The 23,355-nt window shown below is 42.1% G+C and overlaps 1 protein-coding gene across 1 annotated transcript in view; it reads right to left on the bottom strand.

The window, feature by feature from the left end:
* The window catches only part of DCBLD2 (discoidin, CUB and LCCL domain containing 2), a gene marked incomplete in the record, with an annotated part of 114,848 nt that overhangs the window by 34,136 nt on the left and 57,357 nt on the right, over positions 1-23,355 (bottom strand). Inside the window, 6 exon segments of the mRNA XM_077480188.1 lie at positions 8,024-8,148; positions 13,049-13,264; positions 13,529-13,569; positions 16,483-16,616; positions 19,605-19,677; positions 21,436-21,487. Coding sequence (XP_077336314.1) covers positions 8,024-8,148; positions 13,049-13,264; positions 13,529-13,569; positions 16,483-16,616; positions 19,605-19,677; positions 21,436-21,487 — 641 coding nt within the window.

Genomic DNA, 23,355 nt, shown 5'->3' with positions numbered 1-23,355 from the left:
GGTGGGTCTGCATTGCAATGACCGCCCAACGCAGTCCCACCGCATCTGGTGTGAACTAGCCCTTAAAGGATGATCTATGGATAATATAATGTACCGCAGTTTGTCGCACAATTTTAAAGCATGACGTGTTAGGTATTCATTTACTTTTGTGTGCACTAAAATGCATTAAAGTGTGTTTTTTTGCTGAAAATTTGCCTTTTAAAAATGCGGAAATATTTGGAGACATAAAAATCACACTAACGATTTTATTCTCCAGTGATTCAGTTTTCATAAAATATATAAGGTTTGGGGGTTCCAAGTAATTTTGAAGGCAAAAAAAAAAAACGCAAGCGAGAAATGTCAGGATTGGCCCAGGTGGCAAGTGGTTAATTTTAGCATTAATGCTGTACAGTAAATGAGTCCGATCAGAAAGGGGGTATGCATGGCACTGCTGCTCAGTTGTTCTGGTTTAGCAAGAAGCTGAAAGCTTGACCCTTGCGCATTGCAAACTGCATGTGATGCACATATAACCTATCAGGTTGCCCTTTTCTGTTCTCCACAGCACAAACTGTAGCTTTTTTATTTTTATTTTATGGAGTTTCTAAATCGAGCTTCATCGTAAATAAGTGGCGCTACTCAGGGGTCAAGTCCTGGGAAAAAAAGTGTGGGAACTCCCACCCAAGATCCATTCCCCCACCAAAAAAAAAAAAAGGTACGCTCATATGCATATATACTTCACAGAAAATACAGTACAACATTTATTGTAAAGTGCCAGTTTACAAAAACAAAATAACGTGTCAAACAAAACAATCAACACAATGGGTGATCTTTCCCTCGCAGGGAATTTCTACCACAAATACACCCTGTTCCAAATTCTGTTACACAGCCCATTAGAAAATATCCCACAAACAGGAATAAGTATTGGCAGAGTATTGAAGAGTATTGGCAGGGTATTGCAGAGTATTGGCAGGGTATGTATTGAAGAGTATTGGCAGGGTATTGCAGAGTATTGGCAGGGTATGTATTGAAGAGTATTGGCAGAGTATTGCAGAGTATTGGCAGGGTATGTATTGAAGAGTATTGGCAGAGTATTGCAGAGCATCGGCAGGGTATGTATTGGCAAGGTATTGCAGAGTATTGATAGGGTATTGCAGAGTATTGGCAGGGTATGTATTGCAGAGTATTGGCAGGGTATTGCAGAGTATTGATAGGGTATGTATTGTAGAGTATTGATAGGGTATTGCAGAGTATTGGCAGGGTATTGCAGACTATTGGCAGGGTATTGCAGAGTATTGGCAGGGTATTGCAGAGTATTGGCAGGGTATTGCAGAGTATTGGCAGGGTATGTATTGGCAGGGTATTGCAGAGTATTGATAGGGTATTGCAGAGTATTGGCAGGGTATTGCAGAGTATTGGCACAGTATTTCAGAGTATTGATAGGTTATTGCAGAGTATTGGCAGGTTATTGCAAGTATTGGCAGGGTATGTATTGTAGAGTATTGGCAGAGTATTGGCAAGGTATGTATTGAAGAGTATTGGCAGAGTATTGCAGAGCATCGGCAGGGTATGTATTGGCAAGGTATTGCAGAGTATTGGCAGGGTATGTATTGCAGAGTATTGGCAGGGTATTGCAGAGTATTGATAGGGTATGTATTGTAGAGTATTGATAGGGTATTGCAGAGTATTGGCAGGGTATTGCAGAGTATTGGCAGGGTATTGCAGAGTATTGGCAGGGTATGTATTGGCAGGGTATTGCAGAGTATTGGCAGGGTATTGCAGAGTATTGGCACAGTATTTCAGAGTATTGATAGGTTATTGCAGAGTATTGGCAGGGTATGTATTGTAGAGTATTGGCAGAGTATTGCAGAGTATTGGCAAGGTATTGCAGAGTATTGATAGGGTATTGCAGAGTATTGGCAGGGTATGTATTGCAGAGTATTGATAGGGTATGTATTGTAGAGTATTGATAGGGTATTGCAGAGTATTGGCAGGGTATTGCAGACTATTGGCAGGGTATGTATTGCAGAGTATTGATAGGGTATTTATTGCAGAGTATTGGCAGGGTATGTATTGCAGAGTATTGATAGGGTATGTATTGCAGAGTATTGGCAGGGTATGTATTGCAGAGTATTGATAGGGTATGTATTGCAGAGTATTGATAGGGTATGTATTGCAGAGTATTGATAGGGTATTGCAGAGTATTGATAGGGTATTGCAGAGTATTGGCAGGGTATTGCAGAGTATTGGCAGGGTATTGCAGAGTATTGATAGGGTATGTATTGTAGAGTATTGATAGGGTATTGCAGAGTATTGGCAGGGTATTGCAGACTATTGGCAGGGTATGTATTGCAGAGTATTGATAGGGTATTTATTGCAGAGTATTGGCAGGGTATGTATTGCAGAGTATTGATAGGGTATGTATTGCAGAGTATTGATAGGGTATTGTAGAGTATTGATAGGGTATTGTAGAGTATTGATAGGGTATTGCAGAGTATTGGCAGGGTATTGCAGACTATTGGCAGGGTATTGCAGAGTATTGGCAGGGTATTGCAGAGTATTGGCAGGGTATGTATTGGCAGGGTATTGCAGAGTATTGATAGGGTATTGCAGAGTATTGGCAGGGTATTGCAGAGTATTGGCAGGGTATTGCAGAGTATTGGCACAGTATTTCAGAGTATTGATAGGTTATTGCAGAGTATTGGCAGGTTATTGCAAGTATTGGCAGGGTATGTATTGTAGAGTATTGGCAGAGTATTGGCAAGGTATGTATTGAAGAGTATTGGCAGAGTATTGCAGAGCATCGGCAGGGTATGTATTGGCAAGGTATTGCAGAGTATTGGCAGGGTATGTATTGCAGAGTATTGGCAGGGTATTGCAGAGTATTGATAGGGTATGTATTGTAGAGTATTGATAGGGTATTGCAGAGTATTGGCAGGGTATTGCAGAGTATTGGCAGGGTATTGCAGAGTATTGGCAGGGTATGTATTGGCAGGGTATTGCAGAGTATTGATAGGGTATTGCAGAGTATTGGCAGGGTATTGCAGAGTATTGGCACAGTATTTCAGAGTATTGATAGGTTATTGCAGAGTATTGGCAGGGTATGTATTGTAGAGTATTGGCAGAGTATTGCAGAGTATTGGCAAGGTATTGCAGAGTATTGATAGGGTATTGCAGAGTATTGGCAGGGTATGTATTGCAGAGTATTGATAGGGTATGTATTGTAGAGTATTGATAGGGTATTGCAGAGTATTGGCAGGGTATTGCAGACTATTGGCAGGGTATGTATTGCAGAGTATTGATAGGGTATTTATTGCAGAGTATTGGCAGGGTATGTATTGCAGAGTATTGATAGGGTATTGCAGAGTATTGATAGGGTATTGCAGAGTATTGATAGGGTATTGCAGAGTATTGGCAGGGTATTGCAGAGTATTGGCAGGGTATTGCAGAGTATTGATAGGGTATGTATTGCAGAGTATTGGCAGGGTATTGCAGAGTATTGATAGGGTATGTATTGCAGAGTATTGGCAGGGTATGTATTGCAGAGTATTGGCAGGGTATGTATTGCAGAGTATTGGCAGGGTATGTATTGCAGAGCATTGGCGGGGTATTGCAGAGTATTGATAGGGTAGTGCAGAGTATTGGCAGGGTATTGCAGAGTATTGACAGGGTATTGCAGAGTATTGATACTGATAGGGTATTGCAGAGTATTGGCAGGGTATCGCAGAGTATTGGCAGGGTATCGCAGAGTATTGGCAGGGTATCGCAGAGTATTGATAGGGTATTGCAGAGTATTGGCAGGGTATTGCAGAGTATTGATAGGGTATTGCAGAGTATTGATAGGGTATTGCAGAGTATTGGCAGGGTATTGCAGAGTATTGATACTGATAGGGTATTGCAGAGTATTGGCAGGGTATCGCAGAGTATTGATAGGGTATCACAGAGTATTGATAGGGTATTGCAGAGTATTGGCAGGGTATTGCAGAGTATTGATACTGATAGGGTATTGCAGAGTATTGGCAGGGTATCGCAGAGTATTGATAGGGTATCACAGAGTATTGATAGGGTATCGCAGAGTATTGGCAGGGTATTGCAGAGTATTGATAGGGTATTGATAGGGTATTGCAGAGTATTCGCAGAGTATTGATACTGATAGGGTATTGCAGAGTATTGATGAGTATTGGCAGGGTATTGCAGAGTATTGATGAGTATTGGCAGGGTATTGTAGAGTATTGGCAGGGTATTGCAGAGTATTGATAGGGTATTGCAGAGTATTGGCAGGGTATTGCAGAGTATTGATAGGGTATTGCAGAGTATTGATAGGGTATTGCAGAGTATTGATAGGGTATCGCAGAGTATTGATAGGGTATTGCAGAGTATTGGCAGGGTATTGCAGAGTATTGATAGGGTATTGCAGAGTATTGGCAAGGTATTGCAGAGTATTGATACTGATAGGGTATTGCAGAGTATTCGCAGAGTATTGCAGAGTATTGATACTGATAGGGTATTGCAGGGTATTGCAGAGTATTGGCAGGGTATTGCAGAGTATTCGCAGAGTATTGCAGAGTATTGATACTGATAGGGTATTGCAGGGTATTGCAGAGTATTGATAGGGTATTGCAGAGTATTGCAGGGTATTGCAGAGTATTGATAGGGTATTGCAGAGTATTGATAGGGTATTGCAGAGTATTGATACTGATAGGGTATTGCAGAGTATTGATGAGTATTGGCAGGGTATTGCAGAGTATTGATGAGTATTGGCAGGGTATTGCAGAGTATTGCAGAGTATTGATGAGTATTGATGAGTATTGATGAGTATTGATGAGTATTGATGAGTATTGGCAGGGTATTGCAGAGTATTCGCAGAGTATTGCTACTGATAGGGTATTGCAGGGTATTGCAGAGTATTGATAGGGTATTGCAGAGTATTCGCAGAGTATTGATACTGATAGGGTATTGCAGGGTATTGCAGAGTATTGATAGGGTATTGCAGAGTATTGATACTGATAGGGTATTGCAGAGTATTGATGAGTATTGGCAGGGTATTGCAGAGTATTGATGAGTATTGGCAGGGTATTGCAGAGTATTGATGAGTATTGGCAGGGTATTGCAGAGTATTGATGAGTATTGATGAGTATTGATGAGTATTGATGAGTATTGATGAGTATTGGCAGGGTATTGCAGAGTATTGATGAGTATTGGCAGGGTATTGCAGAGTGCAACTTACACACTAGTGACTAACCTGGTAGAGAAGGAGAAGTAAACTGGAAAAGTGCAGCGTGTGGCCCCAGGAGGCCAGGACTGACTGGCACTGGGTAGAGGGGAGGAGGGGGGGGGGGACAGTCCGGAACTCCGGATCCAAGCAGGCGCGCAGCGTGTGTCAGCCTGCCCACTGACTCGCGCCAGTGCGTGCCCACGTGCACGGCCGAAGTCATGTGACAGTTGCTAGATGCGGAGCGGCCCCTGCCTAGCAACCAGTCACTCGGTGGGCTGAGGAGCGGCGGCGAACTACGCGCTGCATAGCCTCAGCCCTCAGGCAGCTAATTGGGAACGGCGTTCCCGCTGTGGGAATAGTACGGGAAAGCCGTTCCCATGCGTTCCCGCAGGACTCGAGCCCTGGCGCTACTCAAGTTGCTGTAGAGACTGGGCTAAACAAAATGAATGGGCAGTACATTTACAGCTCTGCTGTGGTACGGGTCTTCTCTTACACAGTGCAAGCACACTTTCCTGTATATCAAGACATGTTGCACACAATGGCATTTTATCTTTGCCCTCTTGGTGCAGTGGCCTCACCACCCAGTGCCAGAGCCATGAAATTTCAATCAGAAAGCTCTAGTAACCATGTTTCCATCAACTCCAATTTTGAGATTATCTGAATGAAGAAAGAACCGGGAGAGCACCTCACATGCTCAATAGAGCGAGCAATTCTTAAATTGTATATAAAGGCATCTCCCCCCCCCCCCCCCCCATTTTGGATAAAGAGAGTGTTATAATCCCTGTCAGTTTTTCTTGCCATCTGTGTTGCACTGAAAATTTCCCTTAGCCAAAACAGGAAGGGACAGGAAATCCCTTCAAAGTGGGGGAAATCCCTGTGTCTCCAGGATGCTAAAAGTAAACAAGACAAATGGGGTGAATCTTTCTATAGGGGGCACAGATGGCAATAAAAACCTGATGGTTCTAATCCCTCTCCACTCTATCCAAGACTAACTTTTAAAAATAACAAATGTCATACTTATCTGCTCTGTGCAATGGTTTTGCACAGAGTGGCCTGATCCGCCTCTTCTTGGGTCTCCCACTGGTGCTCCTGGCCCCTCCCCCTGCTGAGTGCCCTCTTGCTATGGGGGCACTCATCCGCTCTCACTCCTGAGCTGGCTCTGTGTGTCCATAAGACATACAAAGCATAGCTCAGTCCCCTCCCACCGCAATGGCTGTGACTGACAGCTGTCTGAGCCGAGGGGGGGAGAGGGAGAGAGAGGGGGAGAGAGAGAGGGGGAGAGAGAGAGGGGGAGAGAGAGAGGGGAGAGAGAGAGGGGAGAGAGAGAGGGGAGAGAGAGAGGGGGGAGAGAGAGGGGGGAGAGAGAGAGGGGGAGAGAGAGAGGGGGAGAGAGAGAGGGGGAGAGAGAGAGGGGGAGAGAGAGAGGGGGAGAGAGAGAGGGGAGAGAGAGAGGGGAGAGAGAGGGGGAGAGAGAGGGGGAGAGAGAGGGGGAGAGAGAGAGAGAGAGAGAGAGAGAGAGAGTACATCGCTGGATCGAGATGGGGCTCAGGTAAGTATTTAGGGGGAGCTGCTTGCAGAAGGTCCTTTTTTACCTTCATGCATTCAATGCATGAAAGTAAAAAACCTTCTACCTTTAGAACCACTTTAAAGTCTGTGCTGTAACATCCTCCTTCGCTTTTCAGTACCAAAACGCATTCATACTTTCCAGGCAGGTTTTAATTTGATTGGCCAAGTGAGAAAATGTCTTTTTATTTTATACATTAGGCTTATTGTAAGCGAGACACAACAAGGATTTTGCTCACATGGGACTACTGGTATCACGAACTTAGGCCTTAAGAAAATGGTGAGGATACAGCAATCAATATATTCCCTCCTTACTTCCACCCACAGGGTAAGTCCAAGACAGAAGTGTGCCTGCAGTAACCTCCTTTAATGAACATGAAATAGTGAAAAAATAGTGACAATTAACAAAGTATCACAATTTTACATCAAGCACCAGAGGCAGAAGCAGGTGCGACAGAAAAGGTAAGGCCAAAGTTCAGCTCTAAGGTGGATTAAAAGCGTTAATTGTCTTACTGTTCTTTTTTTTTTTAATGCCTACCTGGCCACAGTGAAAAAGTCCTATGCCCAGCCAGGGGCTGCAGCTCAAGAGCCCTGCTCTATGTGAGAGTGGTACCTAATGACCAGCAGCCCTGATACACTTACTGGTGTGGTTAAAACTACAGTGCTGCAATAAAGCAGGGTTTGTGAATGATGAGGATTGCAATGTTGTAGTTGTAACATGGCAGAGGGCATGCTGGACTGCTACAATAAGACTACTGACCTCCTAGGACAACAGCTCTTAGCTGATGGTTTGGGTCAAGCAGAGGACTTGTCTGCTGGGGATGCATTAAAAAATAGAAAGGACAGCAAGACAATAACACTCTTTTTGATCCAATCTGACTCGCTTTGTACATTTTGTACAAGACATTAAAATTGGGCTTTAAAATGCACAACTGACTTCTACTCAATTATAAGGCTGGGTTCACACCATTGCGAATTGGATGCGGGTTCCATGTTTTATTCAATTCGCAATAGCAGGAGATTTTGACCGGCTCTCTTTGGATGTGGTGATGGGGTGAACCCAGCTTAAACATGGAAGGATATTTTTGAAATGGCATTCATAGTTGTTCCATAATGCCACCCATATAACATAAAACATTTTTAATGCCAAAAAAAAAAAAAAATTACAATAAAATAAAAGTCTGCAGTGAAATTTTGGTTACAATAGCTACTGTTTTGGTACAGGACAACGGAAGTCATTTACCAGTTGCCCACTTCTGCAGGATTTACCTTTTCTCTATCTGTATTGGGATCCTTATAAACTGTCCACCTGAGACCATCTTCACTGTGCTCTATTTTGTAGGATGACACATAGTAGTTATACATTGATATTGTGGATCCAGTGGTTATAATACCTGAAGAGAGAAGAGGTTTGGCATTTTAGTAAGGTTTTACGATGGTAACACTAGAATATAAACCTAAAAGGGAAAAATAAAATCTTACCCTCAAAACATGACAAATATAAAAATCCCATTATCTATGCTATAAATAATAATAAAAAAAAGCCACATTAATGCGACAAGCATTAATGTGTGTCGCATTAATGTGGCATCTAAAGCCAAATTAATTGTCTTTTTAGCTTTGGATAGAGTGCTGAGAGGTTCAATCTTCTGTCACGTTTATATAGTTTAGCAAGAGTCACCATCTGTCTTGGTTCATAATTTTGTCAACAGAACAGAAGTAGAAAGGACATTTTCTAACGTGCACACATTTTCCGGTGGCAACGATAGGATTTCCCTCACTTTGGAGAGATTTCCTCCCACTTCCTGTTGTGCCTAAAGCACAGAACGTTAAGGGAAATCTCCCCAAAGGGGTGACACACCGCAAAAAAACAAAACAAAAAAAACACAACAGTACTGGCTAGGGGGTTTAAATGGTTTACAGGGTTAGTAAAACATAAGCATGCATGCCTCCATAATGCAGCACTTGTGTCCCACTGCAGCTAGCAGATCACATGACCACCGATTGGTCATCTCTCAGCCTGATGGCAGGTGAGAACAGAGCACTCTGCTCCTCCAGTGCTCACTGGAGCAACAGGCTGGGGAGGGGCAGGCATGGCTGGCTTCGACTCTCAGAAGAACATTGATAAATGGAGACGGCTGTCAATTGGGTAGCTGGGTGGATCCCGCCAAATGTTGTTGAGATCCTTCCTGAACATAACCCAAAAAAATATTGCAATGATTCTATTTTAACTCTTCCCTACTCTATGAAAATATTTAGACTTTAGATATAGTTTAAGGAACATCACCTTTAGCATTTAGGTAGGAAAAAGGAGACAAAAAGTTTACAGACAACCCGAGACCCATCACTGAAAAAATCCCAATTGCCAATGAGCATGTCCTACAGAAAGAATATGGCACTATAGTGAAATGTGTGCCCTGTAATTGTGTCCATATGTCAAAATGCTTCAAAAAAATGAAAAGGTGTCGCAACACTATACTATCCACTATGCATATAGTTAGGTCCATATATATTTGGACACAGGAACAATTTTAGATTTTTTTCAGGTATTTACCAAAACATATTCCAACTATAGTTATATAACATATATGGGCTGAAAGTGCACACTCTTGGTTTAATTTGAGGATATGTACATCCAAATCGGACGAAGGGTTTAGGAATTACACCTTTTAAAATATCAAACCCCCCCCTTTTTCAAGGGACCAAAGGTAAATGGATAATTGAATCAAAAGCGGTTTGATGGCCAGGTGTGGGCTACTCGCTTGTTATTCCTTAATCAAGTAAGCAGGTAAAATGTCTGGAGTTAATTCTAAGTATGGTATTTGCATTCGGAATCTCTTGCTGTGAACCTACATCATGCGTTCGAAGGAGCTGTCCATGCAGGTGAAACAGGCACTGTAAGGCTTCAGAAATGAAACAATCAGATGGCAGCAACATTAGGAGTGGCCAAATCAACAGTTTGGTACATTCTGAGGAAAGAACGCACTGGTGAGCTCAGTAACATCAAAAGGCCTGGATGTCCACAAAAGACAACAGTGGTGGATGATCGTAGGATCCTACCTATGGTAAAGAAAAACCCATTCACAACATCCAGACAAGTAAAAGACACTCTCCAGGAGGTGGGCTTATTGTCAAAGTCTGCAATCAGCAGAAGACCACACAAGAGCAAATACATAGGGTTCACCACAAGGTGCAAACCATTATTAAAGCCTGAACAGAAAAGCCAGCTTATACTTTGCTAAAAAAAACATATAAAAAAGCCGACAAGTGCTGGAAAAGCATTCTTTGGACTGATGACATGAAGATTAATCTGTACCAGAATGACAGGAAGTAAAATGTGTAGAGAAGACTAGGAACAGCTCATGATCCAAAGCACACGTCGTCATCTGTAAACATGGTGGAGGCAGTGTGATGGCATGCGCATGCATGGCTTCCAGTGGCACTGGGTCATTGGTATTTAATGATGATGTGACAGAAGACAGAAGCAGCCAGATGAATTCTGCAGTGTTTAGAGATATACTGTCAGCCCAGATTCAGCCAAATGCAGCAAAGTTGATTGGACGGCGCTTTACAGTACAGATGGACAATGATCCAAAACACACTGCAAAAGCCCAGGAGCTTCTGAAGAAAAAGGAGTGGAATATTCTGCAATGGCCAAGTCAGTCACCTGATCTCAACCCAATTTAGCATGCATTTCACTTTCTGAAGGCAAAACTAAAGGCAAATTGACCCACAAAGTGCAACTGAAGACAGCTGCAGTTAGAGCCTGGCAAAGCATCAGAAAGGAGGAAACCCAGTCTTTGGTAATGTCCATGGGTTCCAGACTTCAGGCAGTCATTACCAGTAAAGGATTCTCAAAAAAATGTAAAAAATGAACATTTTCATTTTATATTCATTTGTCCAATAACATTTGAGCCCCTGAAAATGGGGAAACTGTGTATAAAAATGGTCGCAGTTCCTAAAATTTGTACTTGATATTTATAGTATGTTCAACCCGTTGAATTAAAGCTGAAAGTCTGCACTTCAAATTAATTTCAATTGTTTTGTTTTAATTTTATTCTGGTGGCATTCAGAGCCAAAAGTATGAAAACTGTGCCCGTGTCCAAATATATATGGACCTAATTGTATAAAAAATATTTTTGTGGTTTCTACACATCAAATGTTAAAACCTGCAAGTCAATTATGCTTTAAAATGTACATATTGTTACAGCTCACAGCATGTACAGTATCTCACAAAAGTACACCCCTCACATATTTTGTATAGATTTTATTATATATTTTCATGTGACAACACTGAAGAAATTACACTTTGCTACAATGTAAAGTAGTGAGTGTACAGCTTGTATAACAGTGAAAATTTTCTGTCCCCTCAAAATAACTAAACACACAGCTATTAATGTCTAAACTGCTGGCAACAAAAGTGAGTACACCCCTAAGTGAAGATTTCCAAATTGGACCCAAAGGGTTTTATTTACTAATGGCAAACCCACTTTGCACTACAAATGAACTTGGAAGTGCAGTTGCTGTAGATCTGAGGGGAACATGCAAGGAAAATAAAAAACAGCATTTTTGCTTGTACATAATTGGATGTTAGAATCAGCAGAGCTTCCCCCGATTTCAGATCTTCCCCCTCAGATGTAAAGCGAGTGCACTTCCAAGTGCACTTGTAGTGCAAAGTGGATTTGCCTTTAGTAAATCAACCCCAAAGTGTCAATATTTTGTGTGGCCGCCATTATTTTCCAGCAATGCCTTAACCCTCTTGGGCATGGAGTTCACCAGAGCTTCACAGGTTGCCACTGGAGTCCTCTTCTGCTCCTCCATGACGACATCATGGAACCAGTGGATGTTAGAGACCTTGTGCTCCTTCACCTATTTGAGGATGCACCACCGATGCTCAATATGGTTGAGGTCTGAAGACATGCTTGGTCAGTCCATCACCTTTACCCACAGCTTCTTTAGCAAGGCAGTGGTCACCATGGAGGTGTGTTTGGGGTCCTTATCAAGTTGGAATACTGCCCTGCAGCCCAGTCTCTGAAGGGAGGGGATCATGCTCTGCTTCAGTATGTGACAGTACGTGTTGGCATTCATAGTTCCCTCAATGAGCTGTGGCTTCCCAGTGCTGACAGAAATTATGCAGCCCGAGACCATGACACTCCCACCACCATGCTTGACTGTAGACGCGACACACTTGTCTTTGTACTCCCCACCTTGTGGCCGCCATTCACACACGCTTGATACCATCTGAACCAAATAAGTTCATCTTGGTCTCATCAGACCTCAAGACATGGTTCCAGTAATCCATGTCCTTTGTCTGCTTGTCTACAGCAAACTGCGGGCTTTCTTATGCATCATCTTTAGAAGAGGCTTCCTTCTGGGATGACAGCCATGCAGATCAATTTGATGCAGTGTGCAGCGTATGGTCTAATCACGACAGGCTGACCCCCCACCCCTTCAAACTCTGCAGCAATGCTGGCAGCACTCATACGTCTGTCTCCAAAAGACAACCTATGGATACGACGCTGAGCATGTGCACTCAACTTCTTTGGTCAACCATGGCTAGGCCTGTTCTGAGTGGAACCTGTCCTGTTAAACCTCTGTATGGTCTTGGGCACCATGCTGCAGCTCCGTTTCAGGGTCTTGGCAATCTTATAGCCTAGGCCATCTTTTTGTAGAGCAACAATTCTTTATTTCGGATCCTCAGAGAGTTCTTTGCCATGAGGTGCCATATTGAACTTCCAGTGACCAGTATGAGAGCGATAACACCAAATTTAACACACCTGCTCTCCATTCACACCTGAGACCTTGTAGCACTAACAAGTCACATGTCACCGGGTGGGAAAATGGCTAATTGGGCCAAATTTGGAGATTTTCACTTAGGGGGTGTACTCACTTTTGTTGCCAGCGGTTTAGACATTAATGGCAGTGTTTTGAGTTGTTTTGAGGGGACAGCAAATTAACACTGTTATACAAGCTGCACACTCACAACTTTACATACGTAGTACCAAAGTGTCATTTCTTTAGTGTTGTCACATGAAAAGTTATGATAAAATATTTACAAAAATGTGAGGGGTGCACTAACTTTTGTGAGATACTGTATATGGTTACAGATTAAATACAAAATGTAGTTTGTTTGTATGCCAACCTTTATTTTTATCACACAATCACAAAACGTTTATAGATTTTTCACCCTGCACTGAGACAGTCACGTATATAAAACTTTTCTCACTGAGAAGGGAAAATCTGTTTTCTCAATTCTTGTAAAAGCCCTGACATCAATCATGGTTTCATACAAACCTGTGACTTTTGTCGGCTTGTTCAGATCGATTTGCAGCCACTGATGCTCATCGGCGAATGACGCAGCCCAAGGTGGCCCGGGTTTTTTCAGCCTCGCTCTGTCAGCCTTCCAGACATTATACTGCCCAGTGTGATCTGTCCACTCCAGAACTGAAGAGGAGCTTATCTGGGATTCTGGAATAGCCCCATATTCCATTCCAAGAGTCCCGTAACAACCTAGACAAAGGAGGATGTGGGTGCAGATTGTAGTCAAACAATAAAACACAAATCTTTTATAAAATACATTCTATAGACTTTAACTCCACAACACAACTAGCTCTCAGACATCCTCTCTGTCAAGAAAAAGTAAACCTCAATTAGGTTTCTTGGCTTACATGGGCAGTTTGATACGACACAGTTTTCAGCACTAGAGCTTTCTTGTAATATATGTGTCACTTGCCATTTACCCATTCATTAAGGAAAACTATGCAAAACACATACCAGTAGTCTTGAATGTGAAGAGAGTTGTAGACAATGGACCCCTGTGAGAAATACACAAGAACATTGCATAATTGTAAAAAAGTTGGTATTTAAATGAGCTCAACACTTAAAAAAATAATATACAAAACCAAAGATTAATGCCCTTTGCATTAATCCACTGGTTACATCTGTAAACCATCTATGCCAGCCTTGTCAAGTAGAAGGGAAGAAGATCTCTGAAATCAGCAGGTCAATTCTGCAAGGAGCTGCATTAGTAAGTGCTGGCCGATGCATACCTAAATGCAAATGTTTACACAGCACCTTAAAGTAGTTCTAAAGCCCCAAAAAAAAAAGAAAAGCACGGAATGCATTAAGGTAAAAAATTGGGAGAAGAAATCCAGTGCTCTTTTACTTTTCACACATGGTTTCAGCAGAAGCAGGAGTCATTGGCTCCTGCTGCTGTCAATCCAATGCAGTGAGGAGGGAGCGGGGCGAAGTCCCACTGTGTGTGTCTATGGAGTGCGCCTCCATAGACACAAACAGCTTGGGGAGCAAGCGCACACTGTGTGCCCCCATAGCAAGCAGCTTGTTATGGGGGCATGTGAAGAAGGGCACAAGGCCAAGATCACCGGTGGGGACCCCAAAGTTCGGGGCTGCACTGTACAAAACCATTGCACAGAGCAGGCGAGTATAACATGTTTATTATTTTAATAAAAACATGTTGCCTTTAGTAACACTTTATGGATTAGCTTACAAATGAATATGCATTTACAAATGTTTTAATAGTGGCTGGTTTAGCGTATGAAAGTGTAATTTGCAAATTAAGCAAACATATTTTTTTTAACTATTAAACTGCATAAAGAGAAAATTGAGTACTGTCCGTGATACTTTTTTTATTTGCACTAACATACAATTTTTCAGGACAAGCTTTCGGGTATGTCCCCTTCTTCAAGGTCCAAGCAGTACTGATTTACAAATTTTTAAGCAGAATGTAAAAACAAAACTTTTACATTCTGCTTAAAAATTTGTAAATCAGTACTGCTTGGACCTTGAAGAAGGGGACATACCCGAAAGCTTGTCCTGAAAAATTGTATGTTAGTGCAAATAAAAAAAGTATCACGGACAGTACTCAATTTTCTCTGTCACAATTGCACTAATACGGCTACAATCACATACTGCATAAAGAAAAATTCTCTACAATTGAAGAAATTGGTTGAAGAAATGATTAAGAGGGCTCACATACCCAGAAGTAGCCTAATGCACATGTACTATATACAGTCAATATGGAGACATTTGACCTTCTCAGTAATTTTACTCTTGCAGACCTGAGCCAGGTAGGTCAGGATGTGATGCTCCATCCTCACATCTGTTAAACATAATGGAGCTTAAAACAGTGTAAAAAGTGCTAAATCCAAAGTGCAATCTGTAGCACCCAAATAAAATCCAACATGTATTGTCTTGCCTTAATCTCTGCTCATCTGCTACGAGTTACCGCACTTAAGAACTTTTTGTCTAGCACCTTTTACGGCCTTTCCAGATCTGTCTCTAGCTAGTAGTTTAGCCATATTTTTAACTGGACTTGTATTATGTTAAAGAGGATTTGCAGCTTATTCAAGTTTTCAACGGCAAAAGCTGCTTAGAGAACCTTCAAAATATTCTCAAGGTTACAGAACATGTCTAGTTGCATGTGACTGCTACTAGTAATAACATGACAGAAAATTTAAGAACTCACATGAGCTTAGAGCTAACCTAGCATTAAAGTGCTAGTAAACTTTTGGATAAAAAATAAATAATTAATAAAATAAAGTTTCCTTTTCAAGGCAATAGCATAATGTTCTAGTATGTGCCACATAGAGCTGCACGATTCTGACCAAAATGAGCATCACAATTTTTGTTGCTTTGAATAAAAAGATCACGATTCTCGCAACGTAAAATCTTTCAAATTATACAAAAAAAAAAAAAAATTGGGCTAACTTTGTTTTTTTTTTTAATTCATTAAAAGTAATTTTTTCCCAAGAAATGCATTTGAAAGACTGCTGCGCAAACACAGTGTGACATAAAATATTGCAACAACCACCATTTTATTCTCTAGGGTCTATACTAAAAACATATATAGAATGTTTGGGGGTTCCAAGTAATTTTCTAGCAAAAAAAATAATAATTTAACTTGAAACCAACAAATGTCAGAAAAAGGTTTATTGTTTAAGTGGTTAAAATGTCCTCATTTACATACAAAGTCTATTCCTTTGACAAATTGTTACAATGTTTATACCCAAGTTCCACTGCTAAAGAATGTTGTGATTCCTGGCAGACTGCCCAGTTTTTCTCTTCCTTTTTTTGAGGGCTGTGGCTTCAGAAGAGCAGAGCCTGTGTATGTTGTTCCTTCAGAGCACATGTGTCGGTGACATCACCAGATGCTCCTCGGTAGAATATCTCCTACAGGGTGCATGTTTAGGAGATATTCATTTTACCTACAGGTAAGCTTACCTGTAGGTAAAAATTAAAACGAGGGTTTACTATCACTTTAATAGCCTGCTTGCTGGAAAGTTTAATGAGAGCCAAGTCAAAAGCAGACACACCAAATTTCAATCACAGTGACCAGTACAGCACTTAAAAATTTAAAAATGTCAACACAGTGGGTTCTTGGAGCTCACGTTTGTATCAAGCGTAAGAATTATGTTGGGCTACCTGCATAACACAACATAAAGTATGTGGCCTTCTGCTTATCCCAGCAATCTATAGAAAAGCGTATGCATCATTTGTGAGTGATTGAATTTGGTTTCCAAGTCCGTGCATTTTCTTGGGCCCGTTGGCCCTTGTAGCGTACAAAATGAACTTCTCAAGATGTTGTCTGGCAAGCAAGTCACAATTTTCTCTAGGGTCAGGTCCACTGTAACAGTTTCTCAAAATGACTAGTGTAGGGGTAGACAGGTACAGAGGTAGGAGATGCCTGAAGCACATTGAAAAGTACTTACACTTTAGATGTAATGTTGTTTGCCTGAGCAGTGTCGTAATACGCAATCCCATTACTAATAACAACACTGACCGGTCCTCCAAGTGCATTAGATACAACTCCAGCATGTATGCCCGCCATACATAGCAATGACGACTAAAAACAAAGAAATGCAGAGATAGATTATTATAAAGAATTGATATTCTGTTTATAAACAATGGGCATTTACATCAAAGTAGATCTCCGGTGGCTATATGCCAACTGCCACATTCCTTTTACTATCTTCGTTTCCAAAAGCATAACAAAGCTTTGTCAACTTAAATAGTGACAGCCTGCCATGCTCAGACTAGCCATTCAAAATCAGATGGGCAGCAAAAACTGACATTTGTTTGGTCAAGAGAAACGAAATGCACAAGTTCATACAGAAATATGCGGGATGCCATTGCTGAACTCCTTTTAAAAATCTCCAGCTTTAATACTACTGAGTCACTGACCAGGAACAGCCAAGTAAGTGAATAAGGAAAAAAAAAAAAAAAAATCAGAATTCCTTAACTAAGCCTTGTTCCAGGCCAGTGACTCAAAAACATATTTATGTCAAAGAATCAGCAAGGCAAGTAGCATTTTCAGATGGACAGATGAACCATGGAAGCCTACATATTTTGCCTATTATAGGTTTCTCTTTAAGGTGTTGGGTATGCAGAGCATAAAAACGTTCTGAGGTTAACATTCCACAAAGATATGAGTGTTTCTACAGCTCCCCATCCCCTGAAACATTGGGGTTTATAGTGAGCTATGCTTGTAATACATTTATAGGGAGGGAAGAGGAAGGCTGCAAGAAGATGCTCCAGTCTAGGGAAAAAAAATGAAAGGGTAGCGGTGACCTACCAGAAAAATGGTTTATTCTGTGCATAGATCTTGCTCATTTTACTTTGGGAAAAATTGTTAGAGTATAGCCAGTTGTAAGCCAATGGTATCACTCCTAGCATTATACTGAACATTATCATTAAAAAAAATAACCCCCCCCCCCCCCCCCAAAAAAAACAACTTTACATTGAACCTACTTCAGTTTATTTGAAGGAAATCTGAAGTGCTATATACTTGCCTAAGGCCGACCATACACGGTTTTGAATCTCACCCAGCTCAGCAGGAACTGGCCAAGATTCGAACCGTTAATAGGCAGGCTGAATGTACCAAGTTAAGATCGATCAACCTGTGTACAACCAACCTGCCGGATTCTCTTGCAATTATCGTTACCAGCTGCTATAGCCACTAAAAAAATAACGATCTTATCCCAGCAACGGTGGCTTCCCCTACAAGCCCCCGCCGGGAGAAGATAATTGCAGATTCTTCTGTCAACACTGCCTGTGTGAATCAGTGGCTGCAGGAAAGAAGTTCGCACCATGTATGGCCTACCAAACTGTCCATACAGAGCAGTCACCTTTGAGTGTCTACAGTACACATCAGGTTCCTTGATCCAATGTCTACTTACCTCCTGAGGTAATGGATCAGGGAGCCTGTCCACACACTTTCCAATTTCATAAGCCTCACTAATGGCCCACTACTGTTATGGACAGCCTCACCAAAGCAAGCAGTGAGGTGTACATGCCGTGGGGGAAGAGCAGGGTCAGGCTTGGCTCCCTGACCCATCAACCCAGGTCCGAAGTGCATATCAGATGACTTGGGTATTCCGGTGTCTCCTGTGGTCACGATAGTGAGACACAGCTTGGCATACTACTGTATGTACGGACAGTTCTGGTTTAGTCAAGTATACAACAGGTCAGATTTGCTTTACGCACCCACCCCAACATTTTAGCTGTACTCTATTTTAAGCTGCCACTGTACATAGAATGTTTGCTACTTCTGGTAATGGTGAAACTATAAAAAAATTAAAGGGTTTCTTTAAGAATCACTTAAGGGAAACATGTTTTTACAGATAACCATGTGGATAAAACAACTGTTTTCCAGTATAAAATAGAGACTGAAAAGCTACAGATACAGATTTCACAGGAAAAACACTCATGAACTTTTAAACTCCGATACTTGAAGCTCATCATTAAAAAGAATGTTCTCTAATCCCATCAGTTTAATTAATGTGAATGAACCGCCACACAGACCTGGTGAATGACTGTAAAATCCCCATATTGTTGGACAGGGAGACACATTATGTTTTCAATTAAAGAATGCCTCCGAGCAAAATGTAGTTAGAGCATTGTTAAAGCGTCCTAGGAAACACTGCAACTGTGCTGGTCATAAAGTACCGTCACTTTATTTACAAGTCCAGTTGTGACAGCGTTCCATGCTGTTTCTGGGTGGCACTAAAGCCACATTTCCAAACAATTTCATATTGCTGACAGAATCTGGTGTCAGCCCCATATCCTACGTGGAATCTTTCAATATCAAGGCACAGTGGCAGATAAAATAGGAGATCTGAGAAATATAACATCAGTAGTGCAAAAGTATGGTTACGTCCAGGCTGAGCCTACCAGTCTCCATCTGAAATGGTTATAGCCGCTTTAAAATGTCAATACAAACTGCTGTTTCTGCCTTGGCTAAGGCCCCTTTCACACTGGGGCGGGAGGTGGTGCTTTACCATTGGATTTGTGGTGATTAAAAACCACGCTCTGCCCCATTGATTTCAAAGGGCAGGAGTGGTGTATACACTGATACTTCCCCGCTCCAAAGATGCTGCTAGCAGGACTTTTTTATACCGTCCTGCTAGCGCACTGCTCCAGTGTGAAAGCCCTCGGGGCTTTCACATTGGAGACAAAGCAGCGGCTGTTTCAGGGTGCTTTTTTTAGCGCTGTAGCCCCTGCAAAGCACCCCAGTGTGAAAGGGGTTTTAAAGTAAGCCTGTCCTGTAAGAAATATGGAGGGTGAAATTATAGGCCTGTCAAAACTGCTAACTGCCGGTTTGTCATGCTGTCCTTCCTGCTTTAAAACCTTGAGTAACTGATATGGCACAAGTATGCAAGGAGAAGTAAAAGGCGTGGATCACTTGATAGTAATCAAACTTAAAAGGGTGCAGCAACAGAATACACATGTGTACTACTACTAGTTGGAATGTGTTTTAGATTATAAATTATTGCTCGTAAAGAAAGGACTTCAAAAAGGAAAACGGCCAAAGATAAGAAAACGTAATACATACATCCCTATAGCCAAGAGGAATAGTCCCTGAGATTTCCCCAAAAGGTGTCAGACATCCAGCAGGGCAGTATTTTCTGCAGGATAAAAATTACAATAAAATAAATAGACTACGTAAATGGAACATCTAAATAGTGGTAAAATAACGGCATAGATAAAAATGGTACAGTAATCTAGAAGTCAAGCTTAGGCAGCCCTTACATTCAAAATGATCAGATTCCCCCCATCCACATCAAATGTGTGAATAGGGGAATCTGATCATTTTGAGTGTATTGGCTGTGCTATTGTGTTCCAATGACAGAAAGCCATCCCCACCATCGGAATACAATGATCAGTGCTTGAGGCATTGATCAATCAAGAAAAACCCAACAGGTTGGTTGTACAGAATCGATCAGTAGATGGACATCTGCACAACAATGATGTCCATACATGGATTGAAATTCGGCTGGTCCCCGCTGAAGCAGCTGAATTTTGATCCATGTATGGCTGGGCCTAAATTGTATGGATGGGTACAAGCTACAAAAATTTAACACTGCACTCCAAAACATGAACATTTCCCCATGCCGTGTATATCTTTAAAAATGTTGCATGTACAGAACAACTACGCTCCATTTGCGAGATATATATATATTTTTTTTCTAAGACTTTCTGCAGGCTGATGAAGGAGGTGTAGTTAAGCTGTCGAAACACGTCTCGATTGGCTCACATGGCGATTGGACCGACAGCTCACTATTCCAGTTGGACACAGTCTTTGGGCGGACATTCGATTTCTGGATATACCATCACGGGGCAGCCTGACGCCGGTCTCCCTGCATGGACATCAGGCTCATCTTGCTCCCCACCACAGCCAGCTTTCTTTTCCACCATGGAGGACGACCACAAAGCTCCCAGCTGATTACAATCCTCTGTGGACTGTCATCCTCTCTCCCCCCCTCACTCGCTTGTGAGTTCTATTTGTTTTATATGGTATTTTACTTAATAAATTGTGCTACACTATGGCGATTTGGCGCTTTCTTCTCTTCCCTTCCTATTTTACAGATTGTGGATTTCACAAATGAAAGCAGCCTTGCCAACACTACACCGTCAGACATTTTATACCAATTTACATTTTTATTCCTATACCTCAGAAATGAGTATCTTCCAATACCTCTTTTTTAACCTGGTATGACATTTTATCACTATAGAATGGGCACAGTGTCAGCGCTGTAGTGTTTTTTTTTGTTTTTTTTGGTTATGTCTCTTGTATGTATATATACCAGTCTTGTATTGTATTCCTAAAATTGTATTAGTTTGCATGTACACCATTTCTGTTTAGTAAAGCAAATATTAATACACTACAGAGGTCCTTGGGTTTACCGCCAGAACCTTTAATGAACATTAAGCAAAACAATACACAATGATCCTGCCAGAAATGCAGTGAGCTTACAACTTCCTGCAATGAGCCAATAACACAATGCCCCTGCTGCACTGAAATCCAATACAGTGTTGTCTCCTGCTGGACTACTTCAGCTCAACTATCCACCCACCCCATTTACATCCTCGGCACTCTTCGCCGTTGCCCCCCCCCCCCCCCCCCGTTGTCTTCCCCCATTATTTTAGTGTAGCAATGGGGTTGTGTTGCCAGGCAAAAGGAAGTTAGAAGCCGACTGCATTTGTGGCAGGATCTTTAGGTATTTACCTGGATTTGCTGCATTTTTAAAGAAACAAAAACCTGGAGAATTGGGATGTACTTTAACATTTGTTTAGTCCCATTAAGGACTGTTTATTTTTTGCCTTTTCGAACTTTGTTCACACAAATATTTTAATAAAATGTTCTGGATTTCCCAAACGGTTACCTGTATTCAGGTTGTGAGAACCGACTTGCTTTGTCCAAACACGTAATGAGATCTAGAACAAGAAAATATGCATAAAATAAAAACGCAACATTCCAATCAAGTAAAATACACAATTTGGCATTGAAGAGAGGGCACACAGGCACACCTGGAAGTTTAGGAACAGCTGCAGGTGACAAGGGGAACCAATGTAACTTACTAAACAGTAATATTGGAGAACCTGTCTGAGGGGGAGTGGGGGAGGGGTTGGAGAGGGGTTGGAGAGGGGGGAGGGGTTGGAGAGGGGGAAGGGGGGAGAGGGGGAGGAGAGGGGGAGGGGGGGAGGAGAGGGGGAGGGGGGGAGGAGAGGGGGAGGGGGGAGGAGAGGGGGAGGGGGGGAGGAGAGGGGGAGGGGGCGAATGCTGCAGACTAGAATTGGGCCCATTTCACACTGCTGCAACTTGAAATTTGTGTGATTTTGCCGCAATTTCAGGGAATGCCTGTGTAAACTTGGTCTATGGACCTCAACTTGCATTAAAGTCGGACAAAAGTAGTACAGGAAATACTTTGAAGTCAGTGCCAATTGAAGTCACATAGATATGAATGGTACTCATTGGAAATCATGGGGTACGACTTGTCCTGCGACTTTGCAGTCCCAAGTCACACAAGTGTGAAAGGGGCCTTACAGGCACCTATAAGATGCAGAGAACAGCAGCAGCCTCAGAATACCATCCTATCACAGATAAATCTCAGGCTGTTCGATAAATACCAACAATGAAACACTTTTGGTCTGTTAAAAATTCCATTGAATTTTTTTTTTATCCAACAGATGTAACAAAAGACAAAAAAGAAAAAACACACTTGTTCAGCCTGCCAGAAATGGACGGGCTGAACACTTCCTAAATCAACTTTGGGGCTGATTTACAAAATGTCAAGAGTGCAAAATTTGGTGCAGCTGTGCATGGTAGCCATTCAGCTTCTAACTTCAGCTTCTTCAACTAAGCTTTGGCAATAAAACATGGAAGCCGATTGCAAAATCTGATGCAGCTGTGCAGAGAAAACCAATCTCCAGTTTTAGTAAACCAACCCCTCTGTGACATTCCTGGTAATCAGCATTGTTCTCAATTATCTACTGGACTTACGTCACAAATCCCTCTTATGTTATAGAGAAGAGGTGAGGGGGAGGTGCTCTGTAGTCCAGTTATAGGGCAATGATGCTGCTCTGCCATAGATAAAGTACAGAAAGGAAACATTGTCACCCCATGACAGGAAGTGTATTACTGGCATAATTATCAGGAAAAATAAAAAACAGCATCTAAAGCAATACGACGGCTTTCACAGTAAAGCAGCGCTATTTTTAGCACAGCTTTACCGTTGTTTTAGCAGAGCTATTCGGCCGATAGTGGCAGTTTTAACCCAGCCCGCTAGCGGCCGTAAAGGGGTGAAATCCGCCCGCAAAATGCCGCCGGCGGTATCGCAGAGCTGCCCCTTTGATTTCAATGGGGAGCAGCAGTGGCAGGGCGGTGAGTTCACCGCTCCAAGGAAGCTGCTGGGAGGAGTTTTTGTGACCCCTGCCAGCACACTGCTCCAGTGTGAAAGCCCTCAGGCTTTCACACTGGAGTGAATGGAGCCGCTTTTTTCAGGCGCTATACAGGTGCTATTTTTAGCGCTGTAGCACCTGAAAAATGCCGGCAGTGTGAAAGGGGTCTATATTAAAAGGTTTGTTCTTGGGGGGTTAGCTACATTTTAAAGTAGCCAAAAACTATAGCCAAAACTTTTTTTCCCCCAGCTTTGGATAGAGCAAGGGAGAATTATAGCCACTGATTTGTTTTCGCCATCTGTGTTCCATCACAAAAGTTTACCTTCACTTCCTGTCTCATAGCCAAAGTGGGAGGAAGTCCCTACAAATTAACCTTGGGGACCCCCAGGTCACCAATACTAGTG

Source organism: Lithobates pipiens, unplaced genomic scaffold, assembly GCF_037356315.1.
Source record: "Lithobates pipiens isolate NorthernLeopardFrog02 unplaced genomic scaffold, aLitPip1_a1.2 Scaffold_16, whole genome shotgun sequence".
Taxonomy (NCBI): Eukaryota; Metazoa; Chordata; class Amphibia; order Anura; family Ranidae; genus Lithobates; species Lithobates pipiens.
The sequence above is the reverse complement of the archived record's forward strand: the minus strand, read 5'-3'. Positions and strand labels throughout refer to the sequence as shown.